The sequence below is a fragment of the Lepisma saccharinum genome, chromosome 15 (assembly GCF_977018435.1).
Source record: "Lepisma saccharinum chromosome 15, izLepSacc3.1, whole genome shotgun sequence".
NCBI classification, from domain to species: Eukaryota; Metazoa; Arthropoda; class Insecta; order Zygentoma; family Lepismatidae; genus Lepisma; species Lepisma saccharinum.
In genome coordinates this window covers 61,680,172-61,703,618 of record NC_139243.1, presented here as the reverse complement: position 1 = coordinate 61,703,618, position 23,447 = coordinate 61,680,172, and the positions used below count along the sequence as shown (strand labels likewise).

General features: G+C 35.8%; 1 protein-coding gene across 1 annotated transcript in view; it reads left to right on the top strand.

The window, feature by feature from the left end:
- The first annotated feature begins 2,149 nt into the window (after positions 1 to 2,149).
- Positions 2,150 to 23,447, top strand: part of LOC145999284 (uncharacterized) — a 42,465-nt gene continuing 21,167 nt past the window's right edge. The window contains exon 1 of the mRNA XM_083136221.1: positions 2,150 to 2,395. Coding sequence (XP_082992347.1) covers positions 2,280 to 2,395 — 116 coding nt within the window. The 5' untranslated portion in view covers positions 2,150 to 2,279. The remainder of the gene's footprint in view (positions 2,396 to 23,447) is intronic.

The window sequence follows — 23,447 nt, the reverse complement described above, 5'->3', positions numbered from 1 at the left end:
CTTCCCCATGAGCATTCTCAAAACCAAAATTAACACCTGATTGTTAAGAATATGAAGAAGTGATACATTTGGGTTTACTGATGATATTGTTAGGCATATATAAGTTAAATTGGTTTGTAGATATAGATATAGGCCAAGTTTCACTAGTATTACACTTGGCCACTATTACAGGTTTCCCTGCTCCGTATGATCAGTTACAGCAATATTCATATGTTGTCTAACAATTAGCCTATCCTGAATAACCCTGTGTATAATTTTACACAATTCCAATTTTCCATTTGCATTCAAATGTTGGCCATGCCTGGTATTCAATAACCGTTATATTTTCAAATTTTTTACATACATTACTTTACATGCTATTAGCTTTCTCTACTTCTTTATTTACAATAGACCAGCTTCTGAGATCATGCCGGTGTGGAACATTTACTACAATCGCATTTGTGTGAGTCAGCCTCCCCAAAGTCTTTCGCAGTGTAGCTACAGCATCAAATGTTTGATCTTTGCTTACGTCATTTTATCCACCAAGTAATATGGCAAAGTCATCAGATGATAATTCTGAATATTCTTTGTTCCCTACCACCTGTTCAAAAGTTGCACCTGGTTTCACAACACTTTCAATTTTTAGATTATCAGCACATTTGAAGAAGTTAGCATTGAAGATAAACCACGCCCATGACTATCAGAGTATATATCGATCCTACCCATTCTTTTATTCTTATTTCTTTGTATCTTAGGTTGCACTTCACCTATTTCAACTTTCCCAGTGAGCCCTGGTTCACCAACCTGATCCCCACATGTATCCTCCTCTCTGCCCAAGACTGCATATCTATTATCACTAATAACAACACCATCACCCATTACATGATTCCTCTTCTGGTTTATAGAGTGTATTCTCTTCCCATGTGAAACAATTTACCACACATTTTCATCAAGTTCAGCCCTCAGTACTACTTCACCACAAGATAATCCCTTGCCCAACTGCAGGTCACACGCCTCCAGGTTTTTCTTTAACTGTGCATTCTCACCCTGTAATGTTTCAATATCTTGCCTGAACACAGATATTATCTCCAGAAGAGTGCCTTCTTCCCCCTTACCACCGCCACTCTGTGCACTCGCCACATGTGTATCGGCCATATTGGACTGTAGACATACACACCTCGGACACATCAATTCAGTTCCCTCACTTGGCAACTCGTTGTCACTTATGCCTACGCATCTAAAATGGTTCCACAAATCACATAAGATACCATTTCGAACAGTTCTTCTACATTTAACACACTTAATATCAGTGATCACACAATTCTTTGAAAGAGCTACACAGGATCGGACCGACTCAACTGGCACCATCTTGTTTTCTCTCATTCCTTCTCAAAGGAATGTCTGAAAACATTCAAGTGGGAAGTCCTGAGCCCCTTCCCTCCTCTCTATAGTCCAGATCTGTCCCCGTGTGACTTCCACATCTTCGGTGAGCTAAAAAAATAATCTGAGGAGACAACAGTTTCAATTGGATGATGACGTCAAGGAGTACGTGTCCAGTTGGTTCCAACAGCAGCCAAAGGAGTTCTACGAGCATGCCATTTTGTGACTCGTGTCACAATGGGATAAATGCCTAACAGTGGCAGACAATACTTCTGAGGGACATGATGTAAGTACTGTGAAATATCCTCTGCCTTGTTATTTATTGACTGAGCCTCATAACTAAAAAAATCTGATTTTTTTTTTTAATAAAAAGTAAAAAAGACATTTAAATTAAACATCATCATTTTTAATCCACACTGCTTGTGATTGTCTTTCAGAAGGCTTCTCCATCCTGGTCTGATGATTGTGAAGAAAATTTGGCTCTTCAAGTGTCTGGCACAGGTTTCTCTCCTATGAAAGTGCTCATAAAGTCTGAATCAGAAAGTGCCAATCCATTCATTTGTGAACAAACATCTCTGGAGAATGTGTGGCTTCCGGATGAGTCATGTGTCAAGACTGAAACAGAATCCTTCAAGGAGCCTCCTGATGTTGATATCTCTGTTGACATCAAACCATCTAATCAGTGCATACAGGATGCTTGTGTTGACATCAAACAATCTAATGAGTGCATAGAGGATGCTTCTGTTGACAGCAAACTATCGAGTGAGTACATGAAAGAAACTTCAGTTTGTAAAGTGGAAAATGTGAGTGGTGATAGTTGGATTCAATTTAAAGGCAGAAATCAGGAAGTTCCTAGTGGGCAAAATGTTCATAAAAGTGAAGGATTTTATCCATGTTATCATGGACAACTTGTTACAAAAATGCCATCTGAGGACAGTGACAATGGTGAATTAATTTTAAGTGAAGATAAAGACATGAAGTATAGTGTAGAGAATCCTGATGAGGTGGAAGGCGAAATGGCAGATCCTGCAGATAGGTAGGTGAAGAAAATTTTAGTACAAGGATTGAAAATGAGCATGGCAGTACTAAGGTTCAAAATTGGACCTTATTGCTTGTAGATTATGATTCATGTAATTTCTGTGTTGTGCCAGCAGATTCTCCAAAAGTGTCCACCCAACCATGTCAGATTGGGATAAAATTTGTTACATGATATCCTTAGACATATATAGCAAGGTGGCTACTCACCGGAAATTCCTATGCGTGAATTCTACTTGAATTTTTCTCCATACATGTAAAGAATTACAATTTTTATTACCGCCCACAACTTCACTTTTATGCAAATAAAAATACTTCCGCAAAATTTTCTTGCTCGCTTCTCTCGCAATTCCTGGTTTTCTTAGTCTTCCTAACTGCTGTCCCATGTGCCTCCACTGGGTATTCAACCTGGGACCCTTTGATCACAAGGTGATGATGTTACCACTACACCATCGGGGGGCACAAAAGTTGTTAGAGAGAGAATGCATTGGCGTCCAGTGAAATTAGTTGCGCCCTATTAAATCAATATTGATTTCAGCCTGCAAAAAATTGGATCATTGGAAATTGGTCAAAAGTGGCACAAGAAGCGAAGTGAAATAAAGCAAATCAATAATAATAATAATGTTATAATAATATTATAATATTATTATTGTTAGTTTATTCTGGAACTTGCCCCCTGAAAAAAAATTGTGGTTGCGCCTCTGATAGTAAATAGAAACTCAGCACCTTAAATTAAATGTTTTAATTATATTACGTATACCGTTTAATTGAATCAGAAGTTTTGGATGTTGGAATCACATAGACCCTTTATATTATTAAGATATTTGTGTGTGGATGTTGAGAGACAGTAATATACGTAAGGTTAAAATAGAAAAAAAAAATCTGCTTGAATTTTTGGAAAGTTCGCCTTGAAATCCGGGAATTATACTTGAATTCTATCATGGTCCTAGAGTAGCCACCCTGTAAAAGAACCCATATATTTATTTTTGCTTCTGGAATATCAACTCTAGTTTGGAATTTATAGTCCTCTAAAATTTCCTGCCATTTGATGCCTTTTTTTATGAGATCAAGCCATGTGTAGAGTGGTGTATCCAGGATTTTTGGAAGGAGGAGGGGGTTATATATACTTTTTTGATAGTCAGCCCTGGCTTTAATTTTTTCTTAGGAATAGAGGGCCAAAGGGGAGATATGTCCCCTACATTTTCCCATCCCCTTAAGGTTATACAGCATGTAAATATTTTGGGCCCAGGTTCCTTTTGTTTTATTGCGATTTCATCATGCTACGAATGCAATATCGTGTCATTCTATAGAATGAAGGGATCTGAACCAGTTAACTGATGGGGTGATGTAAACTACTCATCATTCATCCTCTTGATGAGACCACTCGTCATTGACATGACGAGTTATTGCGACATGCGAAAGGTACAAATTACACAAAGGAATTAAACTACTGAAAAGACAATGGTAACTCGTTCTATTTTGTGAACCGTTGAACCTGTATCATGGCTGGGTGTAGGATAATTACCTGTCTAACTGAAGTCTTTAGCTGAATGAAAATAGCGAAGTCCTCTGTAAGCTTCTCTCTAATGCTGACCAAAGCGTGCTTCCACTATCGACCTCCTGCCTTGCTGACCACCTCTCTCTACCAACTCAATTCCCAAAGTCCAGTCTCCTCCCAGCTTGTCTCACCTCTATATTCCCTGGCCATCGAGCTCTTCCTCGATGCCGAATCGCCGAATCGTGTTTATTATAATTGCTACCATGCAAACCGCTGACACCATAACCAGAAGTGTTACCTGTTCCTGAATGCTCAGGAGGTTTGCATGGCACAACACAATGTATTGTAAACATGCCTAAGAGGCTTGAGACAGCTGAGAAAAACAAGTGAATGCCCTGGTCAACATGAAGCGTTCAGAGAGACTTAATAAAATAAACATACAATCTTAGGGATTGTTACGTTCGCCCCGCCAAGGAAAAATTTTCTCCTTTGAAAATTTAAAAGTCAAATCGCAAAGCTTGACATGACTCAGGTTCGCCAATTCCATATATTTTCTTAAAAAACCCAAATATACAAAAGAAATCCACCAAAACATAACTTTCTCTTGTTTGCCGTATCCTGAAGGAAAAAAAGTTTTATTCCCTAAACTCTATAATGAATAATACCCTTAATACTAACAAATTCGTATGTTTATACGATGTAAAAAACAATAATATATACTATTATAAGACTAGAAATCACAAAAGTTCGTGTCGTTAAGCGATAAAACTCTTAATGTATCACATGTGCGCGTACGTAATGTTTATTATGTAGAATTGCTCATCCACCTGCTCCTAGTCAAGAGTCTGTGATGCCTCGCCAAGCGGTGTCCACTCTGTGTCACCCGCGAGGCCAACGGCTAGAGCGTCTTCGCAAGAACGGAATTCACAATGTTTGTTTATATTGCCACTCGATATAGACTCTTCAAATAAATAGAAAAACCTTAAAAGGGTGCACAAGTAAGTAAACGTAAGTAGGCATGTAAAACATTGTCACATCTCACTGTTTTTTTCTGTGTGAAAGCCTGATTATATCAAAGTGTAGTATGTTGTACGAACTACGTAGCCAATGCACTCCTAAAATCGTTGAATATATGAATTTGCACGGCTATGTTGCACATTCCAATGTATTATTATACAATATTCAATGCATATAGTGAGTTACACTGAAAACTGTCGCTGGTAAAAACTTAATTATAGCGTTCAATTTTCTTTTCTACGTTAAACTGTACACTGTATACATATATATGGCTTGGTGAATACCTTTGTATGACTGCACACAAAAATTAATAATCTTGCAAGTGTCAAAACTATGTGCTCGAGTTATAAATATCAAAAAATGTTCTGCGAACAAATGTGTCGCTTTCGATATTCCATGTTGGTGAGAAGAGAAAAAAAAATATATCACAATAATAACTGCATGCAATAGACATATGCATAAAATATTGGCACTAAAGCATGCTTTCTAAAATGTTCGAAAGTGCTGTAATTATGTTATTTATTGCTTGCATGTCCGTTTATTATTTGAAGTGCAAAATTTCATCATAAAAAAATTATGCACTAATTGATGCACCGGTCAATTGACACCACTGGTGCTTGTCGCTTCCTTGTAGTATACTGTAAACTTGAATGCATATAAAACTGGTTCTCATGCATGACACAAAACTGAAAATGTGTATAAGGGCTATGGAAAAGTATTGTTTCCCATAATGCATGTTAGATGACCAAATAGATACACATGATAGGAGCTCGCATGTGTATGTGTAGAAACACTGTAGCACAATTCTGTAATTATTGTTTGTGACCGGAACTGCTGTTTGTAGAATGTATGTTTCCTATGCTTTTTCTTCTTTCTGGAATGCTTGTCGTCTTGACTGCATTGGGGCAATGTAAAAAATGTGGTAAATTACCCGTAGAACTTGGGAGATAGGGAAAAGTTGTTGTTCGAACTGCAAACAGTGTGGAGGGAAATTTTATCTAGCTCCATCACTAGGTGTTGTTGATAATGTATAGTCCGCTATACTGGGAAATGTATGGTTGATTACATCCTTCCTGTAAAAGGTAGTCTCCGTGTAGTAATAATTAGAAATGTCTGCATGTCTCCCTCAAATTGGTGGTGACGAGTCTCTCCTTGAAATAATACTGAAAATGTCTGCATGTCTCCCTCGTAGAATGGTAATAAGTCTTTCTGCCTGGTAAGTTATGTTATGGTGGATTTCTTTTGTATATTTGGGTTTTTTAAGAAAATATATGGAATTGGCGAACCTGAGTCATGTCAAGCTTTGCGATTTGACTTTTAAATTTTCAAGGGAGAAAATTTTTCCTTGGCGGGGCGAACGTAACAATCCCTAAGATTGTATGTTTATTTTATTAAGTCTCTCTGAACGCTTCATGTTGACCAGGGCATTCACTTGTTTTTCTCAGCTGTCTCAAGCCTCTTAGGCATGTTTACAATGCATTGTGTTGTGCCATGCAAACCTCCTGAGCATTCAGGAACAGGTAACACTTCTGGTTATGGTGTCAGCGGTTTGCATGGTAGCAATTATAATAAACACGATTCGGCGATTCGGCATCGAGGAAGAGCTCGATGGCCAGGGAATATAGAGGTGAGACAAGCTGGGAGGAGACTGGACTTTGGGAATTGAGTTGGTGGAGAGAGGTGGTCAGCAAGGCAGGAGGTCGATAGTGGAAGCACGCTTTGGTCAGCATTAGAGAGAAGCTTACAGAGGACTTCGCTATTTTCATTCAGCTAAAGACTTCAGTTAGACAGGTAATTATCCTACACCCAGCCATGATACAGGTTCAACAGTTCACAAAATCCAACGAGTTACCATTGTCTTTTCAGTAGTTTAATTCCTTTGTGTAATTTGTACCTTTCGCATGCCAAGCAATAACTCGTCATGTCAATGACGAGTGGTCTCATCAAGAGGATGAATGATGAGTAGTTTACATCACCCCATCAGTTAACTGGTTCAGATCCCTTCATTCTATAGAATGACACGATATTTACATGGTTCATTTTCGATTTATGTTTGTTAACACATACTGGGGAGTTTTAGCGATTACTTAAGATTTTGTTCAATATATGCTTTCGTGGTTAGGTTAGGCAGGTTAGGTTTGGTTTTCTTAGCATTAAAATAAAGTCCCCCAAATGCATTCTACTAAAGTTCTGATTTGCTTCTACATTCATTCCCACTAGTCTACGATACTAACTGTAACTTGTCAGTGAAGAATACCTTGTCCATGGGAAGCACACATGCTTGTGTAAGGTAATTTTTAAGTTTTATTTTTCAACATAAATAAAGGGCCTCCCCTATGGTATAGTGGTAACGTTGTCACCTTGTAATCAAGGTGTCCCTTTTTCGATACCCAGTGTAGGCACATAGTGTTTCGGACCCCACTTTAAATTGTAGGTTCAGTCCCGATTAGCTTACTGTGCATAAAGTGGACTTAAAACAACAATTCAATCAATCAATCAACATAAATATCTTTTCTTTAGAATCCAAGCAGTGCTTCTTTAAGGAAGTTTCAAATTTCGTGTGACAATGATTTCCAAAATTCTACGATATTAGTCTTTCTGCTAGGAGAACTTTAAAAAAATCATAAAACAGTCGGAACTGTTACCTTTAAAATAGTTAAAAAATTAAGTTTGATGCAGCATGCATATCACCATGCCAAGCAACATCAATGTTATCAATGTTTTAAGCAAAAATGTGCACACTTGAGATGAGATACCATACTGTGGCATTACGTGTGTGGTAGGGGTGTTCAGAAAAAAAATATTGTCAGGTGGAATTTCACATAGTGGCTTATTTTGTTGCTTTCACATTAGAGGATATACCTACCAAAATTCAAGAAGATCGGTTTGTGTTTAGAGGTTGCTCAGCGATTGATTGATTGATTGAGTTAGTTTATTTTACTTCGCGTTTTGTGCCTCTTGGCTAATTTGCGAAGATGGGGATGAGTGATGAAATGATGAAATTGATGAATGGACATTCACAAACAACCAAGCCTGACCGGGATTCGAACCCGGGACTGGTTGCTCAGCGACCTCGAAATAATACTACTAAATTGATTTACAGAAAATGTATTTTTTCCATATCTCAACTGCTTTTAGGCACTAAGAAATTAATCTAAATATTCAACTAAGAGTGTGTAGATGTGTTGTTCATGAAAGAAATGAATCATCCATCAGCTATTCATTAATTTCAAAAAAGCATATGATTCGGTCAAAAGAGATAAATTATATAATATATTAGTCGAGTTTGGAATACCCAAGAAGCTTGTTAGTATGCTAAAAGTATGCACCAGTGAAACAGAAAGTAAAATTTGTCTGGGTATTAATGTGTCTGACAAATTTACAATTCATTATGGGTTAAAACAAGGAGATGCATTTTCTCCATTGTTCTTTAATTTTGCGTTAGAATATGCTGTTAGGAAGATAAGAGAAACTAAAGAAGGACTAAAATTAAATGGTGTGACTCAGTTGTTAGCATATGCAGATGATGTAGACTTATTAGGGGATGATATAAATACAATTAAGAATAATGCTAAAATATTTTTCAAAACTGCTAAAGAGATAGGTTTGGAAGTTAACAAAGAGAAAACTAAATATAGGCTTACAGGCCGAAAACAAGTGTTAGGTAATAATCAAAATCTAATTATTGATAACAATTCGTTTGAACCAGTTTCTAAATTCAATTACTTAGGACTAATACTAACAAATGAAAATTATATTAAAGAGGAAATAAAAAGTAGGCTTAATTCAGGAAATACATGTTACTTCTTTCTTTATAAACTTTTGTCTTCTCGTTTAATATCTAAGAAACTAAAAGTTAAAATATACAAAAGAGTAATTTTGCCTGTAGTATTATATGGGTGTGAAACTTGGTCCCTTACATTGAAAGAGGAACATGAATTGAGAGTATTTGAAAACAAGATCCTTAGGAAAATCTTTGGACCTAAAAGGGATGAGGAGACCGGTGAGTGGAGAAGGTTACGTAATTAGAAGTACATAATTTGTATTTATGTCCAGATATTAGTAGAATGATTAAGTCAAGAAGACTTAGGTGGGCAGGCCATGTGGCACGAATGGGAGAGGAAAGAAGAGTTTACAGGATTCTTGTTGGGAAACCTGATGGTAAGAGACCTGTAGGAAGGCCAAGACAAAGATGGAGGGACAACGTTGAGATGGACCTAAAGGAAATTGGTAGGGATGGAAAAGAGTATATAGATCTTGCTCAAGATAGGGACAGATGGAAGGCCTTGTGTTGCTACAGCCATGAACCTTCGGGTTTAAGAAGGCTAGAGAGTTAGTTAGTTAGTTAGTTGGATATGGTGACGACAAGCAAAATATAGCAAGTTACAATCGATGTTATTTTCGAGAAGTGAACAAGCACCTTTTTTAGTCCTGTATTTGATGCAGGAGTGTCGAAACTCACCCCTACAATTTCATCACACACTTCCCACAATTGAAGCAGCTCATCAGTAGCTTTGCTTGTGCTTCTCCTGTTCCAGATGGTATTTTGGCAATTCCGAGTATTTTTTCCAAATTATGGCCAGTGACAATGGCAGCCAGTCTCTCTAAATTAGTTGTTCTGGTAGCAGTTTCATCAGCTGTACTGTTTTTCATAATTCTTGGATCCCAGTGAACAGTAAGGGTTGGTTTCGCTGCTTGTGTGAAATCTGCTTTATTTTGTCTGTGGTTTTGGCGCTATTAGCTGACCTTCTACGTTGCACAGTTGAATGTGAGAGTAGAGCGTCTGCAAAATCCTGACAATATGCTTTTGCTATAGCTGCAGCTAAAATTGTAAATTTGATGTCTGACAAATTAATACAATCTAATGTTGAAGAAACTTCTGGGGAACTCAGCATGTTTTGTAAAATTCGGGACTTCTTGGATGTACTTGGATCATCAGATTCAGCCCGAGATATGTCACGTTTTTTTTTTATATAATACAGTCGTATCTGAATATCATAAGCATCATCATCACTATTTGCATCACCGCCATTGTCTTCCTCACTGCTACTGGAAATGCCAACTGCTGCAATGGGCGTCATTTCCTCTTTTCTTCGTTTTTCACGTTCCATTCGCTTTTCTTCTGCTTCTTTGTGTAATTTTGCCCTTTCTTCCTGTTTTGCCAAATGCACATCTACACCAGCCATTCACATCTTTCTGTCTCCATGCTGATCCTTCAGGAACTGTCTGTCTTCTTCAATCTTCATCAAAGTCATTGTTTCTTTATGAGCCATTTCAAAAATTTTTGACATTCTCTTTGACAATACTTCCTCCCTGTCTCTCTGTGCTTGTGACTCTCATGATTTGTTTTTCTTGATCAAATTATATTCATCTACAACACCCTTTATCTTCGAGATAATGTTTGGCTCAAAAGCAGTAGGGATACGGGCTTTTTCCAATATGGTCACCAGCTCCTCACAAGTGCACTTCAAACTGACAGGAACTGTCTCTTTCAGTGAGATATGGTAATGGAAGAAGGTTCGAAGAACATCTCCTGTTGTAGGTAACACATAATACGGTAGATGAGGCTCTTGATGTCCAATAAGCCATACAGCGGTCTTGTTTCTAGTGGTGAGGTGTTTGGATTCCATTGCTCAAAACAGCTCAGTAACCTGGAAAAGTAGTATTATTTCAGTAACACTGTCAACATTTTCAACAGTACAACTCCACACACAAATATTCATTTCTTCTCAGTACAGAGACTTTCATAGTATAAGAAAACTATACAAAGTATACAATACCACAGTCAAAATATATGTGCCTTGAGCAACCTCTGAATGTTATCCAATCTGGAAAAAAATTTCACACATTAGTTTATTGAACAAAGTGGAACAAAATGAGCAACTATGCAAAAAGATCAGAAAATATTTTTTAACCCATATGTGTATGAGCAGCCCTAGTGCATAGTTTTGAATGCAGGAAGGGCGTTGCTGGTGTAGTCTTGTGCGTTCTAGCAAGTTTCATTTTGTGGACATTATGCCTATATGTACAGTGGGATTCATGAGTATTACCGTGCAAATTGTTCATCACCATGTTCATGCCCTCTATTTGACCCAATAAGAGCTTCAAGAATGAAAAGAAAACTCAAAACAATCTGTTGACAACTTCTGCACAAGCAGACATAAAAATCCATTGCTTAAACTCACACAGGTTGAAAGAGAAATATTAATGAAAATAGTCATGGGCAATTTGCATGGTAATAATCATGGGTCCCACTGTACTGTCTAGATTATAATTTTACCTCATGAAACTAACCTGTTTTCTTCTCTCTTCATGTGATGGTTATAACCAAAATCTCATCAGATAACTCAAACTACCTTAACTATAGGACTCACAATTTTTGCACTTCATTTTGATTTATTTATCCAATTCTCAAACAAGCTTGAGATTTTGCATATTTATTGTGCAAATGAAATATGAAACTTGTTTTTAGTAATAACTCCTGACTGAACCAGACTGAAGCATATAACTTGACTTTACAATTTTGACCAGTATTTCCCCCTCCCATCCAAAAATTACTGAAGCAAGTTTGGACCCAGTCACTAAAGCCACACGGAACTGGATTTGCAGTAGGTATGCCCTAGTTGGTGCTGGACTGACTACCAATTTACTAGTTTTCGCCTCACACAATAATTATCAGCGTACTTGTCAATAGACTTTTGTTCCCATACGAGGGAAGTTGTAGTGGCAGCTGCATGAGATGTCAACAATGTATCACTTCACATTTGTAAAAGCTGATAACTATTCAACTGAACGTTATTAGGTACAAAACAATGGCGCTGCTTAAATACATACTTTACAACTTTTACTGTACACGTATGGAAGAATATTTTTCTTGTTTCAAATGTAAACACCGTGCACTCAGCATAGATGGTGTAACTCAACGCACCTTTCATGCTGTATATGTTATATATTGCTGGAGTAACACTCGGAAACCACAGACAAAAGTGCTCCTTTGGACACTCACAGATTATCTTCACATGGCGAAACTTTGCTCTGATTGGCTGTTCCACAGAATCCAGTCGAGGAAAGCAAGTAGCAATTAGAACATGTCCTATTCTTCCAAACCAGTGAAGCAATCAACCAGGCGGCCATGATTGCTACCTAGAAAGTTAGTTCAGCGCCAACTAGGGCATTCCTACTAGAAATCTAGTCCCGTGTGATAGGGGCTTTACATATGTGTGTGTGTGTGTTAAACAAGGGAAGTATTGCATGAATGACAGAGCACACTGACCAATATCATCCACAGTTTTAGTTTTCGCACTTCAGTGGCCTTTTTTTTTTTTTAATAATATTAATGTTTTTATCTTCCAGTACATTTTATTGCCATGTTCTTATAGCACTGATTGTTGTAATCACTGAATGTTAGCAGTAACACAATAAAGAAACTACGGTCCAGATTCAATATTGTAAATTGAGTAACTGTTACAAGCAATGAATGTGTAATCATGTTGATAATGAACACAAACAAAGCATAAGGCCACAGTATTGAGATGACAGTGAAATATTTTACAATGTACCCAGTTGGCAGGGAGGAAAAATGTTTCTTTGACCAAGTGGGGAATCAAGACTTAGTATTAGAGCTTATAGGCAACACTACGGAGCCGAAGTTTTGTCAACATACAGAAGCGTCATGTGCCTAATATTGGCCATATATTTATATAACCCATGGTGCAACAACCCAAAGAGGGCCCAGGTCTACCACCAACTGTCGGCCTCACTCCCACCTGATCCTACTCACTCACTTGCCCGAGGTGCGAGATCATCCAACCCGTTACTGGGTTTCGTGTGGTCAGCACGACAAACTTCCAGTCTTTGCTGTAGGTTTCCATGCCCGGGTTACGCTACTCAATTGTAGCTCCCCAATTTCCTCATGATGGTGGGTGCCCACGGATATCACACATAGGCCAAAATCTCTTGTTATGCTTTCCCTAGGAGACTCAAACCTGTGCAGGTCTCATAGTGTAAACGCAAAGCATGGCACCTTAGACTGCACAGCCATGGTAAGGGACCATATATTTACAAGGAAAATCCTAAATTATAATTTCCCACCTGAATTTCACACCTAGGTGTAAAATTCTATACACCTAGCATTGCTATCAGTACATGCCAGATGATGTAGCTTGTTTTGAAATTGCAAACTGATATTCATTTTAATCTCTATGACTTCCTTTTAAAAAAAAAGTACATTTTGGCCATTAAATGTGCCAACTAAGTCTTCAATCTAATGATGTATGCTATCATTGAGTCAATAAATTTATACAGTTCCACATACATGTTTTCTTGGAACACTCTTGCATGCAAGGACCTCCCCAGTGATGTAGTGGTTACATGTCACACAGCTGAGGCACACAGCATTTTGGATTCCACTCCAAAATGTTAGTCCGGGTGCCAAATTACAAAAAATGGCATAACCTTGTTTTGAGGTATGAATAGAATGTTTTGACTGTTTTTGAAAGCTTTTGTTATGTATATTTCAGATCCGATTGATTCCAGTCTGTCAAACTTGAGCAATTTGAGTAATTCAAGATGGCATCCAAATATGGCGGACTATGCAGTTAATGACCTACATCTCAGTAACCAATGTTTGTAAAAAGATTTTTTTATTATTATTATTGATCCTCATTAGAAGGACTACAAAAAAGATTCTGTGTAGTTTTTCACTAATGTCAGTAGTTTTACCATAATTTAAAAAATAATCCTTAAAATATCTAATTTTTCTTGCACCTTTTGAAGTTTTTGCCTTGTGACTTTTGAACAAATTAAATGACAGAAAATTATTTTTTAATAAAGGTGGTAGCCCAATTCATAACCTTTACAACAATATAAGACTTAATGCATTTGATTGAAAAATACACTATAAAATGTGTCCCAAAATGGAGGATAGTGCCAAAAAAGTGCATCTTTATCACAAGCCGGCGGCTAAGTCTCGAATCATTGACTTTTTGATAAAAGCAAGAGACTTGGTAGGATTAATTGTTAATTCTATCATTAAAGATATTTTCAGTCGAGTAGCCAATCGATATCTGTACTTCGACGGCCGCCATTTTCAAAATTAAATGTCATATTATCAGATATATTTTTGGTTTGACATATCTCGGGAATGGTGTCCCTACCAAAGTCCGGTTTTCTCAGAAATGTTCCAAATAATGTAAACTTTCATAATAAATCAATAAATCAATTTTTTGAAAAATAAGAAGTAGAAGTTTGCAGAGAAAGTATTTTATTTAGATTTATTTTTTCAAGTGCAAGCCATAAGCTGTATGCACTACATAACATTTGGATATTTTTCTACAATGCATACATACATATATATATTTTCTGCAACTAGTTTATCTTATATGCTGTCTCTTAGTTTGTCCCCTATGTACACCTTCTTTCTCCTCCCCTAACAGCTCATTTATTCCACTCATTCTTCCTCCAGTCTTTCTTCCTTCTTCCTCGCCTCACCTGTCTTTTCCTTCACTTTCACCAAAAACACTCCCACTTTCTCCAACTTTTCCACACTTGCTGCACTCTGTTCCACAACTAATTTCAGTGCTTCTTCTTTTCCCGATTAGCGAACCAAACGATGGTATTTTCTATTTTGTAAGATTACGAAGTGTTTGTTAGAAGTCTTTAGATGAACTGAACCCCTATTTTTTTTAGATTTATAAAATTACCTTAAATAACATTTTAAGAGAAATAAATTTACAAACAAGTCAACATAATTTCTGAAAAAAAGAAAAGAGTCATTGAAAGTTATACAATATGAAATTGTTGCATTATTTGAAAGAAAAAACACATCTTTATTGTAATTTATGATAAAAAAATCTAGTGAAAATTGTCTAGATTTAACAATTAATCCTACCAAGTCTCTTGCTTTTATCAAGAAGTCAATGATTCGAGACTTAGCTGCCGGCCTGTTATAATGAAGCACTTTTTTGGCACTATCCTCCATTTTGGGACATATTTTATGTAAAGGTTATGAATTGTGCTAACACATTTATTCAAAACAATTTCCAGTCTTTTAATTTATTCAAAAGTTACAAGGCAAAAAGTTCAAAAGGTGCGAGAAAAATTACATATTTTAAGTATTAGTTTTTTAATTATGGTAATTTAGCAAAAAACTACACAGAATCTTTTTCGTAGTGCATCTAATGATGATCAAAACTCAAAAAAAGTGTTTTCTGTTTATGGCCATTGGTTACTGAGATATTGGACGCCATCTTGAATTACTCAAATCGCTCAAGGTTTACAGTGTGGCATCCATCGGATCTCAAATGTACTTAACATAAGCATTCAAAATCAGTCAAAATATTTTATTCATATCTCAAGTCAAACTTTTCCATTTGGCACCCGGACTGTGTAGGTCCAGTCAATTAGCCCAAATATGCATAAAGTGGATTTAAAACAAGGAACTCAAACAAACTCTTGCATACAAGTTTAAGGACAAGTAGTACAGAAAATGCTCTAAGAGTGCACACGTGCTTTTCCAATGAACCTTTTGAGAAGTGGGCATTCCAGGCAGGCACTTTTTAAATATGATGGTGACATGTTCAAAAGTGGTATTTTGTCATGATTACCTGCAAATTTCAAACTGTTTGCATTCACAGGGCCGATGCGAGAGCCTGACTTCTATAACACAAATTCTTCAGAAAAATCATTTTTACAATGTATTTCATTATTCGAGCATGTCATAAAATCAATAGTATATTAATGAAATACAAACAGATCTAGAAGTATCATTAATAGTTTTGGAAATATGTTGTTTTAAATGCAGTCATGTATTACTGATCCAGTAGTGTAGCAAGGGTTGCATTCGATCCACTTGGGATTCCCAGTTTTGGTGCAAAATACAGGATTTGTGGTGTTTTTTATTTAAATGCAGTGTTCAAATTGAAGAAAATGCAGAGAGGGGAAATACTTCCGAAGTACTGATCAGTAGGGGGAAGGACTAAGGGAGCATGGTGGGGCACCCCCCTCCTCCCAGCCAGTTTTTGATCTACATTATGACCTCCTAATGCTAAGCCTTTGTTTACACGGAAAATTAAACTCCTTTTGCTTCCCCCTCCCCCCCTCAGTTTTGGCACCCAATCCCTGCTACTGATTTTAATGTGTAAATGATGTGTTGCAGTATGGTCTCCTTCCTGTATCCTCATTTCAGAAAATTTTGTCACAGGAAGGTAGAGTTGAAAATTACCTGGAAAAAAGGCTTTTTGGGAGGTGGGGGAATCTGTTTTTCCTGTGGCTTTTTGTTAGCTTTCTTTCTACCTCTTTTGCAAAATTTGTCATTACATACCTCAAAACTCACAACTAAAGCTGGAAGTGAAATACTGTAGTTTGAAGAAAAAAATCATACATTCAAAAACTCTGGATTTTTTGCAACTGACTTTAGCGTTGTTCACAGCCAGTAGTGTAGCAAGGGGTGGGCAAAGTGGGCAACCGCCTGGGCCCTCGTGCCTGAAGGGGCCTCGCATTCCATGGAGCTTATACAAAAAATTTAATAAATAGAAGTGAAAAAAAAGATGGAAAAGGAAATAAAACTGAATGCAATAATATTAAAACATTTTGTTTTTATCTGGCTTTAAATTGTAGTTAAACGTTATAATTTGAATGAATACATCAATAACAGGAGTAACTAGTGATGTTGATTAAGGGGGAACGCCTTTTTGCTACTTTCGCTCCCGCACTATGCTAAACCTAATGAATCTAGGGAAAGTAAACTGTTATTGCCCCCAAGCTTTGGAACCCAATTGCCGCCACTGGGCATAACATACAGGCAGGAGGTCCCAAAGTGTAAGGAAGCCAGAAATAAGTAAAAATTATTGCTGTATTTCTCATGCGAAACATTTACTAAAAATTCACGATAGCTTGCTTGGATATTTACCCACTCATTATTTTCTTGACTAAGAAACTGTGTGTCTTGTCTTTTCATCTTTCTCTTGACCTTGCATTCCCAATTATAATATGATAACAATAAAGCACTACCAACTGCCACGAAGTAAGCGTGAGGGCATTTAAATGCTTGCATTGTTTTCAACTCAAGGAGGGTTTGAATAATATTAGTTTCTTCCTTCCTTCCTACAGCTTCAGATTTCAGCTTGCGGAAAACAGAGAAAGACATTTTTAAAGTGAGTAAAATTATTATATATAATTTTCGTCAGTAATTTTTTATTATTATTTAAATATGAAAATTTCCTGACATATCCCTGAAGATTTTGTATCAATTCACATTGAGATGTCCAATTTAAAGAACGGATGGGGGCCTCACATACTAATCTCACCCAGGACCTCACGATATGTTCCTACACCATGTTCACAACGATAAATAACAATGCTCATAGTGTTCCATCCTTCGTTCGATTTCGTTGTTTGGTAAGAACCACATACATTTACTGAAACCTCTTCCACAATCAGTTGTTGATATTGGAATGGTCTGTAGTTTACAAAATGTTCACTCAGCAAAGCTCCTATTGAGCTTGTCTTTGTTTTTGCATTCATTGACAACTAACCAGTCTCGTTCTATTTTAACCCTACCACACATCAAAGTGATTTCTTTGTCACCGTAAAACATATGTTTTGTTTCATTCTCTGGCTGCTTCTCATGGTTCAAAACAGTAGTTCCTTCGAATATTCCATGATCTTCAAATCTGGAATTAATGTTTATCAGCAAGTCCCTAAAGGAAATGATGATCTGAAAATATGATATATTTTTTTCAACGTATTCAGATGTTTCGGTTAGTGGTACACTCATAAATGCTTTGTTTTGAGAAAACTAAAATTCTGCATCTTTACACTTTCTCCAAGGTGCTCTTTCATTGAAGTTAGTGATTTCATTTCCACAACCAGTTTCTGCTGTGCAGTAAATACACTAGCACCCTGTAGAAGGAAGCAATGAAAACTGTTTGAGGAAATCTATTCTTTCTTTTCAACTGATAGCTGCACTGAGCTCAGGACTCTACTGCCAACACAAATTGATAAGATGCCACCCAACAAATGTTCAACATTTTGTTAATTTCCATTATTGTTATTGCCACTGCTTGGCAACTCTCGAAGAGATCCCTCTGATTTTGCTGTTTTGACTGAATATACAAAAATAAAGTACACCCATAAAAGATTTTAAGTGCAATGGCTGTATCTTTTTTTCACAACAGCAAGCTTGAATTTATGACTCAAGCAGTGAATAACTGTCATGACATCCAAACTAATAATAGAATACACATTCAGAGGAGGGAATTTTCTTTCTCTGGTTGGGAATAAAAATATAAATGTAGAGCCGGGGATGGAAAAAGTAGAAGGGGGAGTTTCCCTGGGGAAATTCAATGCAAACACTGTGTATGGCCAATACTTGAGTACATTTGATCTGTGTCTGTTGACAAAATTTCCACCGACCACAATGCGAGGAATACGAATACAGCAGTCCTTTTTAGGTTATACCCATCACAGACTGTTCACTTGATAAAATGATCAGTCAAGCTATTGATGATTGCGAAAGTGTTTGTTTATGGACAACATTCAACAACTCTTAATTAAATAAACTTCCTCGAAGATATCAAACTCTGGAACAAGTGGCCATACTGGTGAACTATCAGAATTTCTAATGCTTCACATCCCTTGTAGAAGTATGCACACATTATGCACTAATTTTGTTTTTTTTGATGTGGTCATGCAGGTCAGGTTAGAAATTGATCTGATAGTTTCTAATACTTTGAATGCCTGATAGGAGTGTGTGCAAATTCCAGGGTAGCATGCATAAAGTAGCAAAATTGTGCACTGAATTTTGGCACTGGTTTAGGTCCATTTTGAGCCAATGGTCAAGCAAGTGTGAAGTTGGCACAACCATTTTGAATTACAAATTCCTGCCAAACCATGTATATAGAAAATGTGGAATAGTGTGCATATATTATGCACTAATTTGTTACATTTTTTTGCAGAAGGGTTGGATCATATGATAGAGCAAACTTCAGATGACTAAAATATTTGTACAACACAGAATAGTGTGTGCAACTTGTGAAAAATTGTTTATGTGCCATCCTGATACACCTCATCAAATTTTGCTTGCATGCAAAACAATTGCAGTTTAGTAAGTTTTTTTTTAGTTAATTAAAAATTACCTAAATGGTTATAAATTTATGGTAGTAAATCCCTTTTGCCCTCCACCCATGCCCACTATGGTGTGCAGCCGAAGTTCCCACATGAGGAAGTGACCAGTAACTAAAGTGCTATCAAGGATTACCTATTACAGGATGGGACACTGAGCATATTCTCTATTGACTTGTGCGAACACTTTTCTAAGGCCTTATAAACCACAGACTATACATATCCAGTACAAGCAGAACCATGTGGTGGGTGAAGACAACATACTCGAAAAGTGAGGAACTATCAATTAATACACATATCGATGTTTGAGCTCAATACTTGGAAAGCAAATCGACTTTTTTCATTGGAATTTAATAAATTAAAAAAAGGATTAATTAAAATTGTTGCATCTTGTCATGTGCAAAGGAAATACCTGGAAAATTTATAATTTGTTATATATATTATTATATTATATATAATATTAAACAGAATTTTTAACTTTGACCATACACATGTTTTTATTTGATTCATTAAAAGTTTGTCTTGTACATTATCTTCTGTCTATCTGACAATAAAAATAATTTACTGTTCCAAAATTGTTATCCTTAAATATCATTTGTAGGATACAAGAAAGATTTATTTTCCAACTAAACTTAAATTTCAATCTACACAAATTTAAATTATACACACACACAAAATGTACATTTTCTATCTTTGCTCAGAGCGATGAAACCCAACTTGTATGTTTTGAGACTTCTTAGAGGATGGTAATTAATCAATATAGATGGTAAAATAGTATCTTACACGATGCACACAAAAGCATACAATTTACTACAAGGTGAGAAAATGATTGTGGATATTTGCATCCCTCCACGGCCAGTTCTATTTAGGCCAGAATTATTAAATTTGGAAATGCTGTCTCGCCAGCTAAATATCAGCTACAAGGTATGGGCGCAAATAGCAAGATTGCTGTTGACCTTTAAGGAAACATGGGAATCCGTGTAAAATGTTTTTCCCTTTTCAAACCTGGACAGAAGATTGACATTACGATGTAAGTGGAAAACATACATTAACAATAGAAATGGAAAATTATTGTTAAATAACTGGAAATATACAGAAAATGCAAGGCACACTTTACATATCGTATGCAGCATGGAACTTTCCAATAACGTGTACAGTAGTTTGAACCTATTTTATTTGCTAGAAAGTCTTAATGACATTAGAAACTCTTTAAAAACTAAATATTTAGGTGATGGAAGATCTGATACACTGGTTTTACAGTTTTAAAAGTAAGACCTAAGAGTAGTTTTGGATGCGATAAACCAGCATAGGCGAGTATTACAGAGTGTAAAATGTATCTTGAACATAATATTTCCGTACAGCGTCTCCATATTTTATGACATAATATAACGATAAAACGTGATTTTGTCGTTATTATTATTAGTATTAGACTTATCTTTGCTTTTTAACTACAGTTCGGTTGACATAAACTGATTTAAAATATTATTATAGATTTTAATGTTTGAAGGAAAAAAATAACCAATTACCTTTACTTTCTTTTATTACAGAAGAAAACTAAGAAATAACTTCACAACAAAAATTAAAGGTTCACACTGATTCGCTGGTGGTTCTTGGTTTACATGAGTAAACCCAATACAAGAGTTCACACCAGTACTTTAGATTATCTTGGTAAAAGAAATATAAGAAAAATTACTCTCATATATTTATAAAAAAGAACGAACTTAACCTTTTTACTCACGATTACATGTCCGGCCTTTAGAAAGAATTAGCGCTTTTCAAATTTTAGTGGGATTTTTTCATCAGAAGATCAAGCTTGTGGGGGTTAAAACACGAGAGCTCTCATCACTGGGGACCACTTCACTAAAATCCTCGTTGTTCCGTCCTCTTTTTCCGACGATCTTCAGTGTCTTGTCGCTGGAGAAAATCCTCTGCAATCTCGGCTTCACTGAATGAAAATTTGCTAAACTGCTACAGACAAAGTTCATTCCTGGACGATCTCTTTTCCGGAGAGCCTTAATACCGATTTAACGTTTCTTGTGCCTCTGCAAAAAACGGCGGACTAGCGTGGTCTTCCGACTGAAGAGATTACTTTACCACTTCTCCAGAAGAAAATGTCACCGCGTGTAAATCCACGAGCGCTTACTTCCCTTTGTGTACCGGACTCAGTCTATTATCTCAAAAAGGTGTGTTTCAATTCCTTTTGCTTCTTTCTTCCCGGAACATTCTGTTAACAATCTGTTACAGATGCCCCCTCCCCGAAGAGACATTAGATGGACTGATCAAGGAGAGCTAATGTCTTTACAAGTCTCTTTACCTCCTTAAATTTTCGACCGGACCTCATATATATATATATAAATATATTTCTTTACTCATATTACATTATTCAAATTTATTTTAAAAAAATACCATCAACCTTTCCATCTGTTTTACATAACTATCGTTCTATTTTTTTAAACAAAAATTTCAAAATAAAGATAATATAAGATCAATTTTTACAATCATAATAGTGATATTCAATTCCGTTTTATTTTATTTTCCAACCTCATAGTATGAACATTTTCGATTAAAGTACATGCATAACCACCATTTTGTAAACATTCAAGCGTAATCATCATCCTATACAATCTTTTCATCACAAAGTACATATCTTCATTCATTACATATCTCTAATCAACACCATTACAATATTATATATATATATATATATATATATATATATATTATTTTACACAAATCCTTTATGTGTTTACCATCATTCACTTTTTCAGTTGTTTTCTTTTACATAAAACTAATTTTGAACACATAGTATCATTTTCATGTACCCACCTTTTATCTTGAAAATCATTAAACTCTCTAACTTGTTTTCAGAAATAAACATATTTTGTAAATTTTACAGCCTTTTCTTTATCATCAACCTGACTTTTTATGACTATTAAAAACCACATTTTTTTTTAACAATCCTACTCTGAAATATGCCCTTCGGCTGGTTTTGGCAGAATAGTATCAAAAATTATTATTACTTTTACTACTATCTTCAAATAGGATGCCAAATATGTATAAATTCCTTCAAAATAACCTTAATTAGTAAACCTCATTATCATGCCTTTAATAATTAGTTCTTCCCTCTTTTTCTTCTTCTTTTTTCTACAAAGTATCAGCTGGCTCATTTTTCTAATTTAAGGAAATTCTCTCATCTTTAACATGTTGACCTTCTAATAGCATTTTATTATTCAGACTAGCAACAGAATTATGCACATCAACATTTATTATATATCAGCATGTACATTAATATCATCAAATTTTCGGTCCGCCTTCGACCTACTATTTTTAACATTATTTTCAGTCTGCCTTTGACCTACTATTTTTCAACATTTCCGGTCTGCCTTCGACCTTATATTTATGTGCCTCTCTCGCACTATATCTTAACACACACTGACTTTTACCTTATAAAGCTATGTCCAAGAACTCTCATCACTTCATCATTCTATTAATGCTATTTAACCTTGCTTTCCAAAGAATTTCCTCAAATAATTTTCTTCTGAGCAGGACTGTTCTATCTTCTTTCTCATTTGTTCTTCATTATTCTTAACGGTTTTGAGGCTTACTTCCATTTTTTCTCTTACTCTTTGGCATTTGTCTCTTATTACAAAGTTATTTTCAAATTCAAATTTTCATTATCTACCTACTCATTGACAATAATAGTTACCAGAGCTTTTATCAAAACCATCATTAAACTTTTTACATTGAACCACAACTAGTTTTCACATATCCTATACAAAACAACTGACATTAAATATTTTTTTTATTTTTATTTTCAATATACTTAGCTCATAACAACATACACACATTTTTTTAAACAGCTCATTTACATTTTGAACAATTTCCATCATTTTATCAAAATTTACATCAACTAGTAATTTTCAAAATGTTCATCAAGAGAAATGGAAAATTAGATCTTCCTCTAAAATTTACTAACTTAATAATTACATTTTATTATATTACCCAACAAATTAGAGAGTTTCCGTATTCCTCTTCTTCTTTTTCCTCTTCTTTTTTGATCTCTTTTCTCTGCTTTTCAAATTTCTTCTTCCTCCTCTTCCAACTTTCTTCAAGTAGGGAAACTAAAAATCTCTCAACACTATTTGAACTTTCTCTCATCTTTAAAGTCTTTTCATTTTGTTTCCAATTTTCCATAGGTTCAATTTTCTCACTATGAGAATCACCACAAGCAACTTTCTTCTTAACTTTCTTCCATTCTTTCCTGTCTTGTTTCTTTTGGGACTTTCTTTCATGCTCATCAGATGAATGCATTGCTCTCTTTTCTGGTTTCATCTCTTTCATACTTGTGTCTGATCTTTTTGCGCTGACATTCTTAGATCTTTTACGAACTTTCTTCTTCGCTTTCACTGACGCTTCT